The sequence below is a fragment of the Anguilla rostrata genome, chromosome 9 (assembly GCF_018555375.3).
Source record: "Anguilla rostrata isolate EN2019 chromosome 9, ASM1855537v3, whole genome shotgun sequence".
In the NCBI taxonomy this organism is placed as follows: Eukaryota; Metazoa; Chordata; class Actinopteri; order Anguilliformes; family Anguillidae; genus Anguilla; species Anguilla rostrata.
Window position 1 is genome coordinate 13,811,258 of NC_057941.1, and position 19,708 is coordinate 13,830,965.

Below are 19,708 nucleotides of genomic sequence, written 5' to 3' on the forward strand. Positions count from 1 at the left end.
AACTCTTGTTTGCTCCCATATAAATATGTGTCTGTGATGAATCTCTTTACACCTGTACCACCTCATTGTTCGACTGACATCCAGAAGGTAAATACATTTACTGACAGATTATGCATCTGAATAATATATATGTATACAGTATCAGCCAAAAGTTTGGACACACCCGCTTAAACCAGTTTCATTAAAAAATGCTTTAAACTGTATAAACTTGTCTATAAACACTTAATATTTCATTATATGATATATGTTCTTATATAAGCAGATAATCTTAACTGGATTGCAATTAAAAGTTTGATTTTTAAATGAAAATATTTTTTTTCATGCATTGTTTTGTTGTTCAAATATTTTGCTACGTATTGGTGTTCATGATCAAATACATCTTACAGGTGCTCCAGGACCTGTAGAATTTTTCATATTTAAAAGAAAATAAAGACCACCCACCATATTTCAAAATGCATGCGTATATTCCTAAATCATTTTCACCACATGCAGTCCCATATATTTCCAATGGAGGGTAGAAGGGTGAAACTGATTATATATAATCTCATGCATTTTGAAATATGGCGGGTGGTCTTTATTTTTTTTTAAATATGAAAAATTCTACAGGTCCTGGAGCACCTGTTAAGATAGATGTCCTCATGCCTGTTCTGTTAGTCACCATGCATATTCAATTAAGAGAACCTTAGTCGTAAAAACAAAATTACATTTATTCACTCTTATATTCAAACCAAAGAAAAAAACCATTCCATCCAGTGTTTACAGTGCATACAGTGGAAAACCCCGCTCTAGAACCAGTTTTAAAGCCTTCCTTTACAGTAGTAGGACAACTTGAATGTCATTACCAATATGTAAACTGAATTGCAAACATAAAGCCAGATATATCCAATATAATAAATTGTGATATTCTCCCATAAGAAATAATAAAAAAAAAATTGCTCCAACAGTGCCTCTGAAGATAAAAGGAAATCAGGTTATATTCATTTAAAAACCTGTGGCAGTTTTTTTTCTTACCTTTAAATAGTTAACCCCACCACAGTACATATACTCCCTTTATTTCCATATTTCTAAGGAGGAAATGAATAAAAAATTCCTTTCAATGTAAATTGTGTTTCTTCTGAACATGAGAGCTGGAGGTCTGAAAAGGTATGTCAATTCTGCATGGACATTCACTTCAAGTACACTTTGGATTGGCAACCCACTCTTACCATGAAACATGGGGCACGTTCGAGAGCTCTAAAATGTTGGGTGAATATTCTAGACAGAAGAAGGACTGCCCTGAACATTTAGCTCCAGAATGTTACCGGTACAGTGACTGAGAGGGACATCGTGGGCAGCCTATTTACTCTGGCCAATTACATACTTTACTGGTTCTGTGATTGTGAGGTTCTGCTATGATGTAGTGATGTGGTTCTGTGATTGTGAGGTTCTGTGGATTAGTACTGATGTGGTTTTGCGTTTCTGTTATCATGAGGTTCTGTTGTCACGTAGTGATGTGGTTCTGTGGTTCTGTGGCAGCGCAGTGATGGGCTGGATTCTCTATGTCCTCTTGCTGGGCCTGCTGCTGCCAGGGTTGCAGGCCTTTAAGCCTTTACTGGGAAGCTCCATCACTCACATGGAGATAACAGAGATGGCCATGCTGCGCAAAACCACAGAGGTCTGCCGAGCATTGGCCATCGCAGAAGGGAGAGACTTCTCCATTCCGGTAGGAGACGACCATGCTGCACCGCATTAATTCAGTCCTTTTCGCCATCACTGTCTATCACCACAAAAAATGCTTTCAACATACAAAAATGCCAACTTATGCATACAAACCATTGTCCATAAGATCTTTTATTATTTTACATGGTAAAATAAATGATACTTTTTTTTACTTATTTGGCTTATTTGGCTATCTAACCCACAAACATATAGTACAGTAATGGGGCGGACATATGTCTGGATAGGTTGGTAATATTCAATATTTATTTAATGGGCCTAAGTATTTGTCATTTTTATCTATATTTTATTAATTCACCCCTTTCTCTAGTGAAAATGATTATATGTTTCTTGGTATAAATGTATGTGGGGGGCGACATAGCTCAGGAGGTAAGAGCGCTTGTCTGGCAGTCGGAGGGTTGCCAGTTCAATCCCCTGCCCTGGGCTTGTCGAAGTGTCCCTGAGCAAGACACCTAACCCCTAATTGCTCTGGTGAATGTGAGGCATCAATTGTAAAGCGCTTTGGATAAAAGCGCTATATAAATGCAGTCCACTTACCATATATGTTTGTAAATGTGAATATGCTGCCAGGAAAATTTCCCCATGAGGATAACGAAGGATTCTATCTATTTATTTTAAGCTGAAGATTTCCAAGAACTAGTATTTGTAAAATTAACTCGACAACAAAGTATAAACATATCATTTCCAAAGTTTAGTTTTTCATCAGCTGCTTAAAACATTCATTTAAATGTCTTCTTCCATGAGACAATTTTTGTCATGTAATGTGTTATTTAATATTTGATGTGATGCAATGTTTGCAAGACCAAAATTATTTTATTTTATTTTTAATAAATTTGCTAAAATTCTAAAAACCTGTTTTCGCTTTGTTATTATGGGGTATTGTGTGTAGATTGATGAGAATAAAAATTAATTTGATCAATTTTAAAATAAGTTAGAATAAGGCTGTAGCATAACAAAATGTGGAAAAAGTGAAGAGGTCTTTCCAAAGGCACTGTATGAACTGCTATGGCTGCAATAATGTGTCTCTCCACATGTTTCTTCGCATCTGCTGGCCTTTGCTTTCTCTTTTCCCAGTAGAGATTAGTTGTCCTTTTAGAGGCCGGCAATGGTGCACGTCCTCCAGGCCCCTGATGACCAGAAAAGAGGAGAGAAGCAAATATGGAGAAAAGGGGACACACTTTTATAGGACTAGAAGTGACATATTGCACAAACCATGTGACCAGTTTCTCTAAATGTGATCATGTGATTGTGGCACTAGTTGGACTTGTTGATCCAAAATGGCGCAAAGTCCTTTCAGCACTTAAATGACCACGAACAGTCAAATTGACCATCGTTTATCTTGCTTGTATGCTTGACCATTTTGATTTATTTGCGTAACATTGTTGTGAAATGACTCCAATAGTACCCAGCTGCAGCCCTGCAAAACAAGCCCCTGGCAAGGCAAAGCCTGCAATAGTAGTCCAAGGTTTTAGGGCCTACCTTGTAGTCATGTAGCTGAATCATGATAAGGGTTGGGTACCAAAACCTGGTAGCACTTTGGCACCGGTTCCCATATGACTGGTACCTGCAGGCACTAATCACAAGACAGATTTCAGTGTTTAATTTTGGTGCTGTCTTCACTAAGATTTCATTCGCTCTGTTGACTCAGTCAGTGACAGCAGCTACCATTAGCAAGCTAACTAACATTAAGCTGGGTAAAACTGGCAAAATGGAACTGTCTAAAGTGTGGCTGTATAACCCAAGTTTGAGGCTTTGTTGTGTGGATGTGTGAAGTTACATTACATTTACATTACAGGCATTTAGCAGACGCTCTTATCCAGAGCAACTTACACAACTTTTTTACATTGTATCCATTTATACAGCTGGATATATACTGAAGCAATTTCGGTTAAGTACCTTGCTCAAGGGTACAACGGCAGTGTCCCACCCGGGAATCGAACCTGCGACCTTTCGGTTACAAGCCCAGTCCCTTACCCACTGTGCTACACTCCGTCCTTGTATCTGAATTCTGTGTGTTTACTAGAGGTCAGACGGTGCAGAAGTTAATGTTCTTAAGGGCTGAGAGTCTGTGGTCATTGTGATTATTTTTGTAGGAAACCCTGAAAAGTGCCAATCTTGGTGCTTTATATGTAAGGGGCATGCCCCACCAAGTTGTAACTTGGCAGGTGGTACACCGGCCATCCCAATCTTGCCGGGTAATCAGAACCTAATATCTATGTAACATTGCTAGCTTGTTAACAATGGTTAGCTTGTGCTATTTATAAGGATGTGTTTAAAGGGCTTTGACTCTCGTTGTGCTCTTCTACCACAGCCTGGTGAAACTCTGTCTGCATCTGCCGTGCAGAGAGCGTGCTCCCCCAGTGACGGCTCTCTGCTGTCCGGATATAAATTCAAGGCCACCATCGTAACAACATACTTGAGCAACGCAGCCGTGGATGCCATTTACGCTCTGAGTGATTCACGCCACTTTGATAATGAGGCATTCTTGGGCGGTCGGGCCCTCATCACAGAGGGCATAGCCAGCATAAAGGCAAATGTTCGGCAGGAGAACTTTATCTCAGCAAGACTGACCCTGGGGGAGATCTGCCACACCCTGCAGGTAAGAAGCAGGTGTATGACTATGTGAATGTGTGTGAGACATGCTGTAAAGGTGAGAACACTGTGTATCTTCTTCCTTGCAGGATTTCTACAGTCACAGCAACTGGATTGAACTGAATCAAAAGCACCCGAACACCAACCTGATCCGACAAGATCAAAGCATTGGGAATATAGCAGGTACTGATAGAGGGAGAGGGAGAGATTACATTACATCACAACTAATGTTAATTTATATTCTGGCAGCCCTTAGCTTGCTTTTGCTTTAATGTGATACAGACATGAGGTGATAAACTTGTGTTCAGTAAAAAAAAAGTTTATTATATGGCACTAAAAGGCATTAAAATGCTTGAGCTGAAAGGACAAAACTTAATTGAATTTATTTATTTATTTTTACATTAAAAAATTAATAGCAGCACGGGCAGAGGTGTTACAGGAGTACACAATGTACTTATTAAATCTTGGCCAAACTCAGGTTAAAAATTGGTTTTCAGTGAGCTTCCTGTCCTGCTGCTTTACTAAAAACACAAAACAAAAAGAAAGAAAAGGAAAAATGAGGTATGAGTAAAATGTGTGTAGGTGGCACTGTGTAAGGGTGTGTCATCTTCAGAAAGCAAACATTTAGTGAGAACAGAAAAGGAAGAATATAAGAAAATAAATGGCAGGAGAAAATTCAAATTAAGTGAGCTGGTTTCAAGTAAGGGGCAGTGGGGACATGACTGGTTTGTGATCAGGTGCCGTTTATATGTGAGCTCGAAAGCTGAGTGATGTCATAGTGTCATGGGTAGGGGGGACCCAAACGCAGAGGGGAAAAAAACGCAAACTCAAAAAGGGAAAATTAACAAAGACTTTACTTACGACAGGCAAACAAGCAGGGAACAGACAAGGCCACGATGGGCAAAAACACAAACTCAAAAAAAAACAGAAAACAACAGGAACTCAAAAACACAGGCAGGGCAGAACACAGGCAGGCAGAGTACAACGGCAAACAAACACAAACAGGTCAAAAACACAGGCAGGTACATACGGTCTGACACAAACGCAAGTTGGGAACAAACACAAGGAACCAGCACCTGAGTCAAGGGCACAAAGAACTTAAATAGACAGGGGGTAACAAGACACAGGTGAACTCAAAAAACAATCAAACCAGAAGGAGGGGATAACAAGACACAGGTGGGAACAATGATGGGATAACGAGACAATTGAAAACAATCATACAATTAACGGGGGGGAGCAGGACACAAAACAGAAGTGCCGCCATCTGGCGGCCCAACAAGGGAAACACAGACAGGAAAACACAGAACCATGACACATAGTTCTGACAGATAAGGGGACTGCATTCCAGATTTTTGTGTAGTGATGATGGAAAGATCATCAGCCGTATTTATTTTTAAATTGTGTTACAGTGTTTGGTCAGCGAAGTGAGAATTATGTGAAGTATGTTAAATGTTCTTAATCCGGCAGTTTTAGCTGTTAAAACTCTGATTTTAACAGCTGGTGGAGAGCACACGCATCTGGGTTGCATTAGCTAATCAGCCCAGATGCTTAAAGGCGTGCTGCTCTCCATAGTTTGGGGCCGAGACTGAGAGCTCACATCGAGAGCATGTTTCTTTATTTGAGTTGCGTTTAATTTCAAGTTTCGTTTCTTTTAACATGATGGGGAAAAGGTCTGACATACTCAAGAGAGAATATTTTGATCACTGTACATTGCCTCACATTTTGTGTTCAATTTTACTTGTCACAGATTAATTTTAGTATGTAAACATGTTGAATCAATGTTGAATCAAATCATGTTTGAATCAATCAAATCACATTGTTGTGTTAAGCAACTATATTTATGTAAACTTTCAACATCACATCAAGGAAAAATATGTTCCCAAAAGTAGACACATCGAAATGCAATAATAATAATAATAATAATAATAAGTACTGAGTATTACACTTGCCTATATTATTTCAACAGTAGGTATAACCTTTGACGTTGTGAACCAAGCTTAAGCATGGCAGAAACCAAGAGTAAATAGGGCAGACCGGGCCAAAACCGAGGTAAAATTCAACACTTTCTAGATAGATGCATCGAGCTTGCCTTGAATGACGTATTTCAGGTGAACACGAAGAATTATCATCTCTTTGTCTCCAACGAACGCCAGGAGAGTTCAATAAATATTTTGGGAGATATTGCCAGAAGTCTGTTTTGGCTATTTTGCAAGTAAATTTTTTTGCCGGAAGTGTTTTTCAGCTACTGTATTGTGTATGTATATCAAGGAATCCTGATGTATGTAATTGTAAACAGTCGTTTAGTGACCAACAGATCGCATAGTTTTGATATAGCAGCTTGATGGAATTGCTAGCCAGGTAAAAGTGCAGACACCCCCTGCGGGAGCCTGTTGTCAGTTGACTATTAATTAACCAATTGACTGGTTTTGTTCAACTCAGACTGGATGTTGAATCTACATTTATTTAACTCAACTTTTACTTTAGGCAATGTGGTGACACGTGACATTGAATTTCATTGTGATGTAATCATAGCCAAGGTTGTTTGTATTAAAAATTATTAATCTATCTGTAGTTTATATTAATATATTTTCAGAATTAAGCCAAACACGAAAGCCGTTATTTCCCAATATGTTCGGCAAAAGTGATTTATATGACCTGTACCTAGACTAACTTTCACTACTCTGCATTGCACTCCCAATCTAGGATTGCTCTTATCACTTGAATCCTTCTAATTTGTTTCTGTAGCACCTCCACATTACACTTATATTGCACTTATATGGTTATCTTGATGTTGTAGCTCGTCGTCATGCCTCCTAGTTTGACTTAACATGACTTTCTGACCTAGACTATGATTACAGTGTGAACTGGACTTAATGTTATCATGGCTATGGATGTTACATAATGTGTATTGTACCTTATCAGACCTGTGTTTTATAGTTGTTCTAACGATCTTTGGTATGCACTTATTTTACGTCACTTTGAATAAAAGTGTCTGCCAATTAAATGTAATGAATAAATAATTAGGCAAACATTAAAGTATTTGAATCCAAAACAAATACGTATTTACCCCAGGTCTGATCCTGACAGAAGCTAGGAATATGCATTTATTTACGTCTGTGTATATATTATATTAGCCATCAAAAGATATAGCTAGTCAGCAACAGCCAGCTATATCTCTCTCTAACTAGCTAGGTAGATCACTAACTAGCTAGCTAGTGAGCAAGATAGTGCCCTATCTCTCTATCTATCTATGTAGCTCCCCACTAGCTAGCTAGATAGCGATCTATCTTGCTAGCAAGTTGGCTAATGAGCGATATAGATCACTAGCAAGCAAGACTGGCTCCTTAATACATTACAGTTCCCTAGGAAATTATGACACCGCGACAATGACCTGGAAGTACATATGTGCTGTTATTTATAGATATTTTTTTCACAGCAGAAGTCAAAAGTTCTGTGAGATCTTACAAAAGTTTTTGTGAGAGAACGCAAAGTGTTCCTTTAGGGGCCCTGTAGGCTCCACAGTTGTCACAACTTTTCCGGGATTTTTCAGCCTTTAGGTTGTATTCAGTCAACATTTGTTCTAAACGTCAACTTATGACATTGGGAACACGCACTGCAGATGCACACAATCTTCCAACTGTTTTTTTGGAGAGAAAAAACCTCTTCAAACGTGCTTATTTAGTCATTGGTGAAAATGCAAAACTGTTTGTGGAAAAAAATTAAATGTATAAATTTGCTTGAATACAAAAAAAGTGCATTTGATTGACCTTCAAGGAAGGTCTTTTCGATCAAGTTGTCCTGCTGAATGCTCCACCTCCTGCAGATAAAAACACACCGACCTGCAAAAGCTGCTCTGGGGGAGACTGCAAGGACAACATCCTGCCAGAAATCATCAGTGAAGGGAAGCTAACCTCTGGCTATTTTGATCTTCTATTCTCCTCCAAACCTGCAGGTACTATAGTTCTCAATTACCGTCCAAATCTGCTGGTCCCATGTGTTGGTGATCCCATGTGTTGGTGCTGTCCTGTGTGTCTGTGATGTCCCAAGTTTCAGTGATGTCCCATGTGTCAGTGATGTTCCGTGTATCGGACATGTACCATGTGTCGGTGATGTCCTGCCTCGATTTGCTTTGTCACAGGGAAATGCAGTCATGGCGGGTCTGCTGATCGTACGAGTCGCCGGGACCCAATTGGCGGGATCAACAAGGATGATGATGCAGCAGATCATGGACACCTGCACCGCGCTGCTGCCAACATGGCCGTGAATGCCACCATGGAGCTGCTGGAGGACATCCGGGGCGCCACCGGGGAGAAGGACTTCCTCCGGTACCAGCTCAGCCTGTTACATATGAACTTACTAATGAGAGGAACACTCCTACGTATCTGCACACATCTTAAAGACAGCACACATCCAGTCCTGACGTGGCATATCTGCTTCTGTCGGCTGGGCTCTGTAGCAAGGCTGTGCTGAGGCTGTTTTTCAGGCTTTTCTGTGCTTGAGTGCTGATTAAACACAGTCTTACTTTAGGGTCTCATTTTTTAAGGCTTCTGTTTCATTCGGGGGTTTCTGTTAATGAGCCACTCTACCCCCTCCTTCCCAGGCTCATGGGTATCAGTCGTTCCTCTGTGCTATGTTTTGTGATTGACACCACGGGCAGCATGTTTGATGACATCGAGGAGGCAAAGAGGGTGGCATTCTCAATCATTGACAGCAAGAAAGGCACCCTGGATGAACCATCTGCTTACATCCTGGTGCCGTTTAATGACCCTGGTGGGTTAATTCTAAGTTTACTTTCAACACATTATTTCTTCATATCATATCTGAGCCTTCATGCCTTCTTGGTGATGCCTCATTTTTGTATTCCTGCAAGTTACACTGATGTTCTACACTACTGTATGTCAGTCTAGATTAAAGCATCTGCCAAGTGATTGTGATGTAGTATCTCTCTCATAAGTAGTGCATGCATGTGTGTGTGTGTGCTTGTGTATTGTGTTTATGTGTGTATGTGTGAATACACTTATTCATACATGTTTTTGTGTGTGTAGATTTTGGACCTCTGACTCGGACAACAGACTCGGACATCTTTAAGCAGAGCATAAATGCTCTCACTGCATCAGGTGGTGGTGACCTGCCGGAGATGTGTCTATCAGGATTGCAGGTTGTGTAGAGAATACTATCAGTTTAAAATCCCACTATAAGCACATTCCTCCACTTTGTTTATCCTGATCCTTCTCTCTTCCTTGGCTCTCTCTGTTTTCCTTTCTTTCCACTCTCTCTCTCTCCAGCTGGCTCTCACTGGCGCCCCCCCATCCTCTGAAGTTTTTGTGTTCACCGATGCCCCGGCCAAAGACTTTGACCTGAAGAGCACAATTATTGCCCTCATTGAGAGCACCAAGTCAGTTGTGAGTACACACCCACTACAACCACTCACCCTTTTCACTCATTCACACACTCACTCACTTGCACACATCAACCTCTCATTGAATTACACTCACTCACTAACATACACTTACTCACTCCAGTGTTGTTGGCAAGTCACACGTACACAAGTTTGAGTCCAAGGCCAAGTCAGTGCTCAGGATTCAGTCAAGAAGTCAAAAAAGTACTTAAAAAATCACATTTCACAACTCCCACATCAATGCTGTAAAATTCAAAACTGAGAGTACAAAATAGAGAAAGGGACAGTGAACCCAAAATCAATTCTTTCTTAATTACTGGATTGGTATGGAAGAAAATAAATAAATAAAAACGATTAATGGATCTGAATTTTTGTATTGTGAATTCCATACATTTTAATTTATTCACAGTGAATTTTGGTTTTGAATCTCAAAAATGTAGCTTCCCAGAATTCTAATCTTAAAAAACAAGGCTCCCAAAAATTCAGGTTCCATTGTTACAATGTCTCAAATTCACTTTTAAGAATTCATTTTAGTAATCAGTTTCGAGAACATCAGTTACTCAGGAAAAGGGGTAGGACATGGATGAAATTGATCCTACCTTCAGTCACTCTTCATCGATCTTTGTGAAGAGGGCCAATGATTGAAGTTTCAACACAAGATGTTAGCCTGCCAGCTGCAGCAGGCACAAAGTAACTCTCCAACTTAGCAATTGAGGCATAAATGGTGAGTGTAGCCAGTTGTGAGCAGCTGCAACGTCTCCACATTGAGTGTGGTGAGGAAGTTTATGTGGTACCAGAGATATGGAACACGTTCCTTTGTGTAATCAGTTCCAGGATTTTCAGGCCACCAAAATTAGACTAAAATTAGAAGGAAGAGGGTGCAAGGAAAGGAAGAAAGGAGGTGAAAAAATAAGTGGTTGGAATGCACCCACTGTCTCTTTAAGTAGGGGAGATCAGGAGAACAAGCAAGGGGCCAGCTTTCGGTTCTCAGCCTCAGCACCGGATGTACTGTCACCCCTTGCTGATACCTATGATTTTCGGTCAATAAGCCAGTTTAAATAGCATAAAAGTGTACAACTTGTGATAACAACTGAGAATCAAGTTCGTAAAAAAGTGTAACGTAACCTAAGGTGATATGATTACTTTATAAACTGTTAAAAAGGACTGCCAAATTCTGGATACCAACACAAGCAATAGAAACATGGCATAAACACAGTCTGTGGGTTAAGTCTCTCTCTCTCTCTCTCTCTCTCTCGCTCCTACTGAAGGTGACCTTCTTGTTGACAAACGCTCTCTCAGCTCGACGTCGAAGGAACACTGGTGTTGTCAACCGTATGAGTCCACAAGGGAATGAGCTGTACCAGGAATTGGCTGACGCTTCTGGGGGGCAGGCCATAGTGGTCACTAAAGGAAATCTGCCCCAAGTCACTGACATCATTGTGGACTCCTCCACCTCTGCCCTGGTATACTCACCTCATCGCTGGACCCCTCTCACCTCTGCCCTGGAACACTCATACCCTCCACCTCTGCCTTAGAACACTCTTCCCTCCACCTCTGCCTTGGAACCTACTTCACCTACCCTCACCTCGCCTATGACCTGAACTCATCCCTCCACTCTGCCTGGAACACTCTTTCTTCCACCTTGCCCTGGAACACTCATACCTCCCCTCTGCCTTGAACACTTATCCCCTCCACTCTGCCTGGAACACTTTCCTCCACCTCTGCTCTGGAACACTCTTTCCTTCCACCTCTGCCCTGGAACACTCATACCCTCCACCTCTGCCTTAGAACACTTATCCCCTCCACCTCTGCCTTGGAACACTTATCTTTCCACCTATTCCCTGGTACACTCATCCCCTCCACTGCCCTGGAACACTTATCCCCTCCACCTCTGCCCTGGAACACTCCTTCCTTCCACCTCTGCCCTGGAACACTCATACCCTCCACCTCTGCCTTAGAACACTTATCCCCTCCACCTCTGCCTTAGAACACTTATCCCCTCCACCTCTGCCCTGGAACACTCATACCCTCCACCTCTGCCTTAGAACACTTATGCCCTCCACCTCTGCCCTGGAACACTCTTCCCTTCCCTGACACTATCCCTCCACTGCCCTGGAACACTTATCCCCTCCACCTCTGCCCTGGAACACTCCTTCCTTCCACCTCTGATTTGGAACACTCATCCCCTCCACCTCTGCCTTGGAACACTAAACGTCTACACCTCTTCCCTGGTACACTCATCCCCTCCACCTCTGCCATGCTAATGCTCAATAGGCCTGGGGACAATTCCATTTCATTTCAGTAAACTGAAGTGAATTAAAATTCAGTAAATTGAAAAAAGAGTTCTCTGAGAATTTTGCAAATAATTAATTGAATTTGTTTCAATTAAACCATTAAGAAATAAAACTGCAGGTAAATACATACACTAACAGTAACCTGACATATTCTGAAAAACACACAGATACACAAATGAGCAATAAGTGGGAACAAGAACAACATTAATAGTATGGCTTGTTTACAACATTTTACATTCAGCAAAACCTGTTGAGTCTTTTTCAATGTAACATATCTTCCTCCACTGTTAGTGAGATTGACAGGCCTCTTGTATCTCAGTCTCATTTACTTTCTTCTCTGGATCCCTGGTTCTCCAGGTGACAGTTCTCCAGGTGGTGAGGGATCCAGGAAGACCAGATAATTTCACCTTTGCAGTAGATGCATCCATGAGAAACCTGACCATCTATCTCACTGGCAACTCCCTCACCTTCAATCTCAACAGCCCATCAGGTACGGACACACCTTATCTGTTCAGGTGTGGTAGATTGTAATGGCTACTCATACAGGCGGTGGCATTGTAATACAGTGAAAGGGAACTGGAGGTTGTAGGTTTGATTCCCAGGTGGTAAGGGTAAATGCATAATAAAATCTGGTATTCCCTTTAAGTCAGCGTTTATTTGTTTTGAGTTTTTTACTTACCATTAACAATTCGTTTTTTTACCCATGTATTTTAATTATCACTGCTGGCTTTGTACGCCCTCGTTTGGTTAAATTTAATCTTTAACACTTCAGGTTGCCTCTGCGTGTCTGTGGGCATCTGTATAAAAACTGTATCTGAGCTGAGTGTGACTGTGTAAATCTGTATTATGTGCTCCTAAGACTCAGCAGTTAATTTTTGTCCTTTGCAGGGGACACGAGTCTCTTGTCTTTATCTCAAGAACCATATATTCTGAAGCCTACACGACAAGGGACATTAAATAAAAATAAATAAATAGTATTTTTAAAAACATTTTCTCTGCAACATCCAAGACACTTGTATTATGTCAAAATACTTGAAACCTTTTTTTCCTGCTGGGTCTCAGGTGGGTATTTGTGATATACAGTATCTCTGGGCCTCCATATAAATGTTCTCTTGATCAGCTGATACTTCCCTACTCCCTCAGGTGTGTCTCAAACCAGTTCTGCCTCGGACGGGCCCCTGGGTACAATAAAGGTAGTAGGGAACCTGTACACAATTCGTGTGGACACTCAGGCAGGATTATGGGAAATCAGCGTCACCTCTACAGAATCATACACTCTGAAGGTCACAGGTCAGCCCGCTGTGTGTGTGTGTGGGGGGGATTGCATATGTTTAGCATAATACAGTTCTCTGGGCAGTACTATTAGAATGTACACTACATGGCCAAAAGTATGTGGACACCTGACATCCAACATCTCATCAAAAATTATGGGCATCTAAATGGACTTGGTCCATTCTTTGCTGCTATAACAACTAATATGCTTCTGGGCAGGCTTTGTACTAGATGTTGCAGCATTGCTGCAGGGGTTTGCTTCCATTCAGCCATAAGAGCATTGGTGACATCGGGCATTGATTGGGTGATTAGATCTGGCTTGCAGTTGGCTGTCCAGTTGATCCCAAAGCTGTTGGATAAGTCAGGACCTGCAGGCCAGTCAAATTCTCCCACACCCATCTCAATAAAACCAGCTCTATATGGACTTTGCGGTGTGGCCTGGGGCATTATCATGCTGAAACAGGAAAGGGCATTCCTTAAACTGTTGCCACTAAGTTGGAAGCACAGAATCTTCTAGAGTGTCACTGCATTATGATTTGCCTTCACTGGAACTAAGGGGCCTAGCCCAAACTATAAAAAACAGCCCCAGAACAAGGTCCACATACTTTTGGTCATATAGTGTATCTGGGTGTGGTGCGGCTATGTACAGTAAATCTCGTAAGGTAGTCAGTGTGTCTTAACTGAGAAAGCAGGGCTTAGATACTATAGGTGGATATACTTGCAGGTGAGTGTGTCAGGTGAACTTACTGCAGGTTAATGCACATGAGGTGAAATGCTGTATGTAAGGTTAAGCTGTGTCCCATTCTTGACTCATGTGCCCTATTTCCAGGACAAAGCAGCATAGATTTTGTCTACAACATTGTTGAGGACCGTAATGGGTTTGGAACTGATTTTACCTTGAAAGAGGGCCGTCTCAAAGCAGGTGAGCAAAACAGCTGTTTAACCAATCACCATCCCCTTCATCATTATCATTATTATGATTATCTCCCAACAAGTGCACATACTGGACATCACCTCAATGTATATTTCCTACATGTCTACCCTCACTGAGTGTAGACATGTAGGAAATATACGCCCACTAATTTGCAAGGATCAATAATAAAATGTGTCAGTTTTAACAAGCCTCACAGGTGGCACCAATTATTTAGGTGTAGCAATAATTGCAAGTAATAATTGCAATAATAAGTAATCAGTCTCATAAAATTACTATTATCTAAAATATCTAACCAACAATTTGGAATTTCTACTAATTAAAATGATTTAATTAAATCAGAGATTTAATAGAGAAACTGAACTTTGGAAGGAGTTATTCGAAAGACTGATTCCACTCAAATGTCATTTTCGGGCATGTATGTGATTGTGCGCGCATATGTGCACATGCTCATGTGTTTTTTGTCTGAACAAAGGGGAATGATGAATTAGTGTGAACAGCGGATGAATAACTTTGCTTAACTACGAAGGATTGTTGCTCCCGGTAGTGCCGAGGAAGGAAGCGCAGCTTCAACTCATAAACAAAACAAGTAACTAATGGCGGGTTATTCACCGACTACTGACTATATTAAGATTGTTAGTTAAGGAATTAGTAGGGGTTTGAGTTGGAAAGTTATCTGGTAGGACAGAATGTGTGTGGTTGCACTGTGTGTAGACGGAGAACCAATTACAGCAGTTGCAGAACTAACAAAACTAACATAACACCTGGGTCTTTGCTGTCACCTCCAACATCATGATCAGCATCTGACTTCCTGTTTGTTTCTCATTGCCACTTAGGTGGGAATGCCACCTTGCTGCTGTCAGTGGTGGGCGGGGATTCCCCCACAGTGACAGAGGTGTCCCTGGTGGAGGTATCGGGTTCAAGGGTGGAAAACGCCACCTTGACAAGGTTGGGGGGAGGGGATTATCTTGCATCTGTACAGAGCGTCCCAGATGGAAGTGTTGTTATTGTGTTGAAGGGGGTGGATGGGATGCCCCGGTCCACCCAAAACAGCTTCCAGAGGCAGACCACCACCCAGATGAAGGCTTCCAACCTGACTGTCACAGTAAGTAAACTTAAAGGTCAAAGTTCACATCCAGCTAATGTCACAGTGAGTGATTAGATTTGTGGTTCTGATGTCACAGTGGGCGATTTTGTTTATGTAACGTCAGGCCATGGCAAATGGCACCTTGGAGCCTGAGGTGCCATTCTCTGTTCCCTTCATTGTGACGTCCGGTGGGGTAAAGGGAAACTACACCATCCGCTCACGAGACAACATGGGTTTCATCACATTTTTTTCACCCAGGTAAGACTGAATGTTGAGTGGAGAACATCTATTGATACGGGTCGTGGTCCATCTCTTTGTCAGTACAGACAGTCTGAAAAGACAGTAAGTTCTGTACTGTGTGAGGCAGCAGTGCTGTCTCTGTGCTCTATACTGTGAGGCAACAGTATGGTCTCTCTACTCTGTGCCATGTGATGTAGCAGTACAGTCTCTCTGGTCTGTGCTGTGTCATGCAGCACTGGGGTTGTGTGAGGTAGCAGTGAGGTATCTCTGCTCTGTGCTGTGTGAGGCAGCAGTATGGTCTCTTTACCCTATGCTGTGTGGGACTACAATATAGTCTCTCTACCCAGTGCCATGTTACATAGCGGTACAATCTCTCTGGCCTGTGCTGTGTGAGGCAGCAGTAGGGTTTGGTAATATGTAAAAATTATCCTATCATCCACCGTCACCTGCGCAATCGGTGATTGCCAATGTAATCATCCTGTGGGGTGGGGGGGGGGGTTTCTCTGCTGTGTAATGTGTGAGGCAGTAGTATGGTCTCTCTGACCTGTGCAGTGTGAGGCAGCAGCATGGTCTCTGTGTTCTGTAGTGTGTCAGGTAGCAGTAAAGTCTCTTTGCCCTGTGTTGTGTGATGAAGCAGTAGTCTCTCTGCTCTATGCTGTGTGGGGCAGCTGCAAGGTCTCTGTGCTGTGTGAGGCAGCAGTAAGGTCTCTCTGGTCTGTGCTGTGTGAGGAAGCAGTAAGGTCTCTCTGCTCTATGCTGTGTGGGAAAGGCTGCGAGGTCTCTGTGCTGTGTGAGACAGCAGTAAGGTGTCTCTGCTCTGTCTTGTGTCAGGCAGCAGTAAGATCTCTCTGCTCTGTGTTGTGTGAGGCAGCAGTAAGGTCTCTCTGCTCTGTGCTGTGTCAGGCAGCAGTAAGGTCTCTCTGCTCTGTGTTGAGTGAGACAGCAGTAAGGTCTCTCTGCTCTGTGCTGTATGAGGCAGCAGTAAGGTCTCTCTGCTCTGTGTTGTGTGAGGCAGCAGTAAGGTCTCTCTGCTCTGTGTTGTGTGAGGCAGCAGTAAGGTCTCTCTGCTCTGTGCTGTGTGAGACAGCAGTAAGGTCTCTCTGCTCTGTCTTGTGTCAGGCAGCAGTAAGATCTCTCTGCTCTGTGTTGTGTGAAGCAGCAGTAAGGTCTCTCTGCTCTGTGCTATGTGAGACAGCAGTAAGGTGTCTCTGCTCTGTGTTGTATGAGACAGCAGTAAGGTCTCTCTGCTCTGTGCTGTATGAGGCAGCAGTAATGTCTCTCTGCTCTGTGTTCTGTAAGGCAGCAGTAAGGTCTCTCTGCTCTGTGTTGTGTGAGACAGCAGTAAGGTCTCTCTGGTTTGTGCTGGTTGAGGCAGCAGTGGGGTTGTGTGAGGTAGCAGAAACGTCTCTCTACTCTGTGCTGTGTGAGGCAGCAGTAAGGCATCCCTGTTGTGTGAGGCAATGGTTTGTCCTTGGCCCCAGCCTCTCGTTGGAGAGTAAGGACAGCGCACAGGGGATAGTTCAGCTCTTGGCTCCTGGCAGTACACCGTCAGGCACAGACGTCACGCTCACCATCGAGGCCGAGTCCCCTGGGGGTGACTCCAACTACGTCGTGCTCCGCATCTCTGTCCTTAACAAGGTAACGATTACCAATACCAATAAGCTGAATACCAATCTGTACTTGTATGTTTAATACCCCAGATTAATTAGTAATAACACATACATCATCACTGACCTCTTTATGAGACGTAATTCTGTTAAGAACTCCAGTGTAAAAACCAGTGTAACCAGGTAGACCCCTGGAGCAGCAAGCTAGTGCAGGAGTGAGAAACCCTCAGCATGTTGGTTATTATAGAATTAGAGCAGATGTTGATGTAAAGTAGATGTTGATAATGGCAGTGTAGGGGCTAGATAGATATTAGTAACTGCAATGTAGGGGTTAGAGAGATGTTAGTAACTGCAGTGTATGTGTTCAAGAGATGTAGGTAACTAGTTTAGGGTTTGCAGACATTGGTGACTTTGTTCCTCTGTTTCTGAAAGGTGACAGACTTCAGCCGGCCTGTGTGCCAGGTAATTAGCGTGAGCAACAACTGCTCCAACAACTGCAGCCAATCAGAGTGGGAGCTGTCCGCTAACTTGACAGACGGGAATGGGACGGGCATCCGGAGTGTGACAGTCCGCATGGGGGATGGCACCCTCAACACCACCACCTTTGTGGGGGAGGGGGGCATCAACATCACCATGGCAAGATACAACGGCTCCTGCTGCTCGCCGGATGTAGAGTTGGTGGCGGTGGACGCTGTGGGCAATGTGGGCACCTGCTTCCATTCCATCAGAGCCGCACCCAGCCTGGCACCCAGTGTGGCAACCAGCCCGGTAGCACACCGCACGACCACGCCCTCTGCCCCCAGTTCCACCAGCAGCGTGGCTGCTCTCAAACTGCCCCTCCTTCTCATTTCCACTGCCCTCCTGGCTCCCCTCCTTTCTTAAAAGAAACTAGAAATGGTTGCATTTTCTGAATAAAATGTGAGTTCGCTTGCCAAGTTTAAAGCGTATGAATTGCTAGTTGTGCTATGATAGTGTACGTATGTAGTTGTAGTATGTATTAGTGTGTTGCTAATGCATTGCTATGGGGTTGTAAGTGTGCACAAGGTGGTTGCCAAGGTATATTGCATGGATGCTGGAGCCTTGCTAGGTGGTTGCTAGGGTCTTACTAAGTAGTTTCTAGGGTCTTACTCCTGGTTGCTAGGGTCTTACTAGATAGTTGCTAGTTTGACATTATTATTTCTTTGGTGTTATTCATCATTTATCACTGTTGCAAATTCTAACAGGTTGTTGCCTTTGTCTTTAGTCACTGGATGGAAAAGCTATTTAAATACAATAAATAAAGAAAATAAATAACATTAAAAAGCAGCCAAAGTATGTGGTGATGTTTTCTTACTGAATGGAATTAGAATGGAATGCAATGTTATCTTTAAATGCTGTTTTCTCAGTTTTAGGTTGTGGGCTGTTGTTCGCTTTAAAACATCGTAACATTGGCTCTGATTGAGATATGAAACAAACTGTGCAGAATATTGTTCACAACAGTCCATAGAATAAAAAAAGCAGAATAACTTAAACACTAAAAATGTGAAGGGTTTTTCCAAGCTGACACACAAATTATAATTTATATCATTTAAGGCATTTTTTCTCTAGCCAGATGACAGACACCAGCAAGCTCTTTTTGCCATTTCAAAAGAGCACTTTCATACAGACCCCCCCCCCCCCCCCAAAAAAAAAGCATGTCACTGGTAGTCATGATTGTAGTAAAGTACCTTCTAAAGTATAAGCTCAATTTGAAGTCAAATTTGAGTGTACCTAAAAGTGTATACTCCAAACACATTTATTATCTCCGCCAGGTGAGAGCCTGGAGGGGATCATGCATTTGGTCGGGTGTGTGTGTTTGTTTGTGTATCTGTCCGCAGCTAATCTCGTATACTACTGGGCCGATCAGCCTAATGTGCTCTCTGTGAGCTATGTCACATCAGATCTCCTCACTGCACACGGACTGCATCAATGAGCCGCGTATCTGCCGTTTACTGCTTGATCCAAATCCAAGATCCATCTAATTACAGCCTGGCATTGTGTCATACATCAGCACAGAATGTGGAGCATTTGAAAACCATTTCCTCCACCCGAGTCATTATGTTTTTCAACATATCCTTTGGCGTAATTGCATTAAAAACAGACTTACATACTCTGGGATTCATGGTGGTATAAATCGGCATCAAAACTAGACGTCCAATGAAACAAAGACAGCGTTACTAAAATGGTCGTTATTTTCCTTTACATGTGCTCCATCGCATTGTGGTATGCTTCATTAAGAGCACGGGCAACTCTTCAAACTCTGTCAGTCAGGCGTTTGCTCAAGCATAGGCCTTGCATTTCCAGCAAGGGCCAATCACTTCAGCTTTTTTTTTTTTCTTCCCTTTGATTTTCCTTCACATCCTCCACTCATAATAGGATTTTGTCATTGCTGCTTCTGGCAATTTACAACTGCTACAATGAGCAAAATAAAATCCAATAAGAAATGGAGAGTGTACTACAGCGCAAGGGAAACTTGTGCCAGCAAGAGATCGGAAGTGATAAAGACAAAAAGAGGGATTGACGGGAAAAGATTTGAGGAACAGAAAGTTGCAA

The 19,708-nt window shown here is 42.4% G+C and overlaps 1 protein-coding gene across 2 annotated transcripts; it reads left to right on the forward strand.

The window, feature by feature from the left end:
• On the forward strand, nt 1–18,442 carry vwa10.2 (von Willebrand factor A domain containing 10, tandem duplicate 2). Of its 2 annotated transcripts, none has more exons than XM_064350533.1 (17): nt 1–87; nt 1,521–1,702; nt 4,028–4,315; nt 4,398–4,491; nt 8,132–8,260; nt 8,447–8,633; nt 8,909–9,078; nt 9,354–9,466; nt 9,594–9,710; nt 10,975–11,169; nt 12,358–12,490; nt 13,144–13,290; nt 14,102–14,194; nt 15,040–15,308; nt 15,415–15,548; nt 17,012–17,168; nt 17,570–18,442. In XM_064350533.1, the coding sequence occupies exons 2-17, from the start codon at nt 1,523–1,525 to the stop codon at nt 18,017–18,019; spliced, it is 2,856 nt and encodes a 951-aa protein (XP_064206603.1). In that variant the 5' UTR covers nt 1–87; nt 1,521–1,522; the 3' UTR covers nt 18,020–18,442. The 2 variants fall into 2 exon arrangements, with proteins under 2 accessions (XP_064206603.1, XP_064206602.1); XM_064350532.1 differs by having other exon boundaries at nt 19–87; nt 1,516–1,702.
• The last annotated feature ends 1,266 nt before the right edge of the window (nt 18,443–19,708 follow it).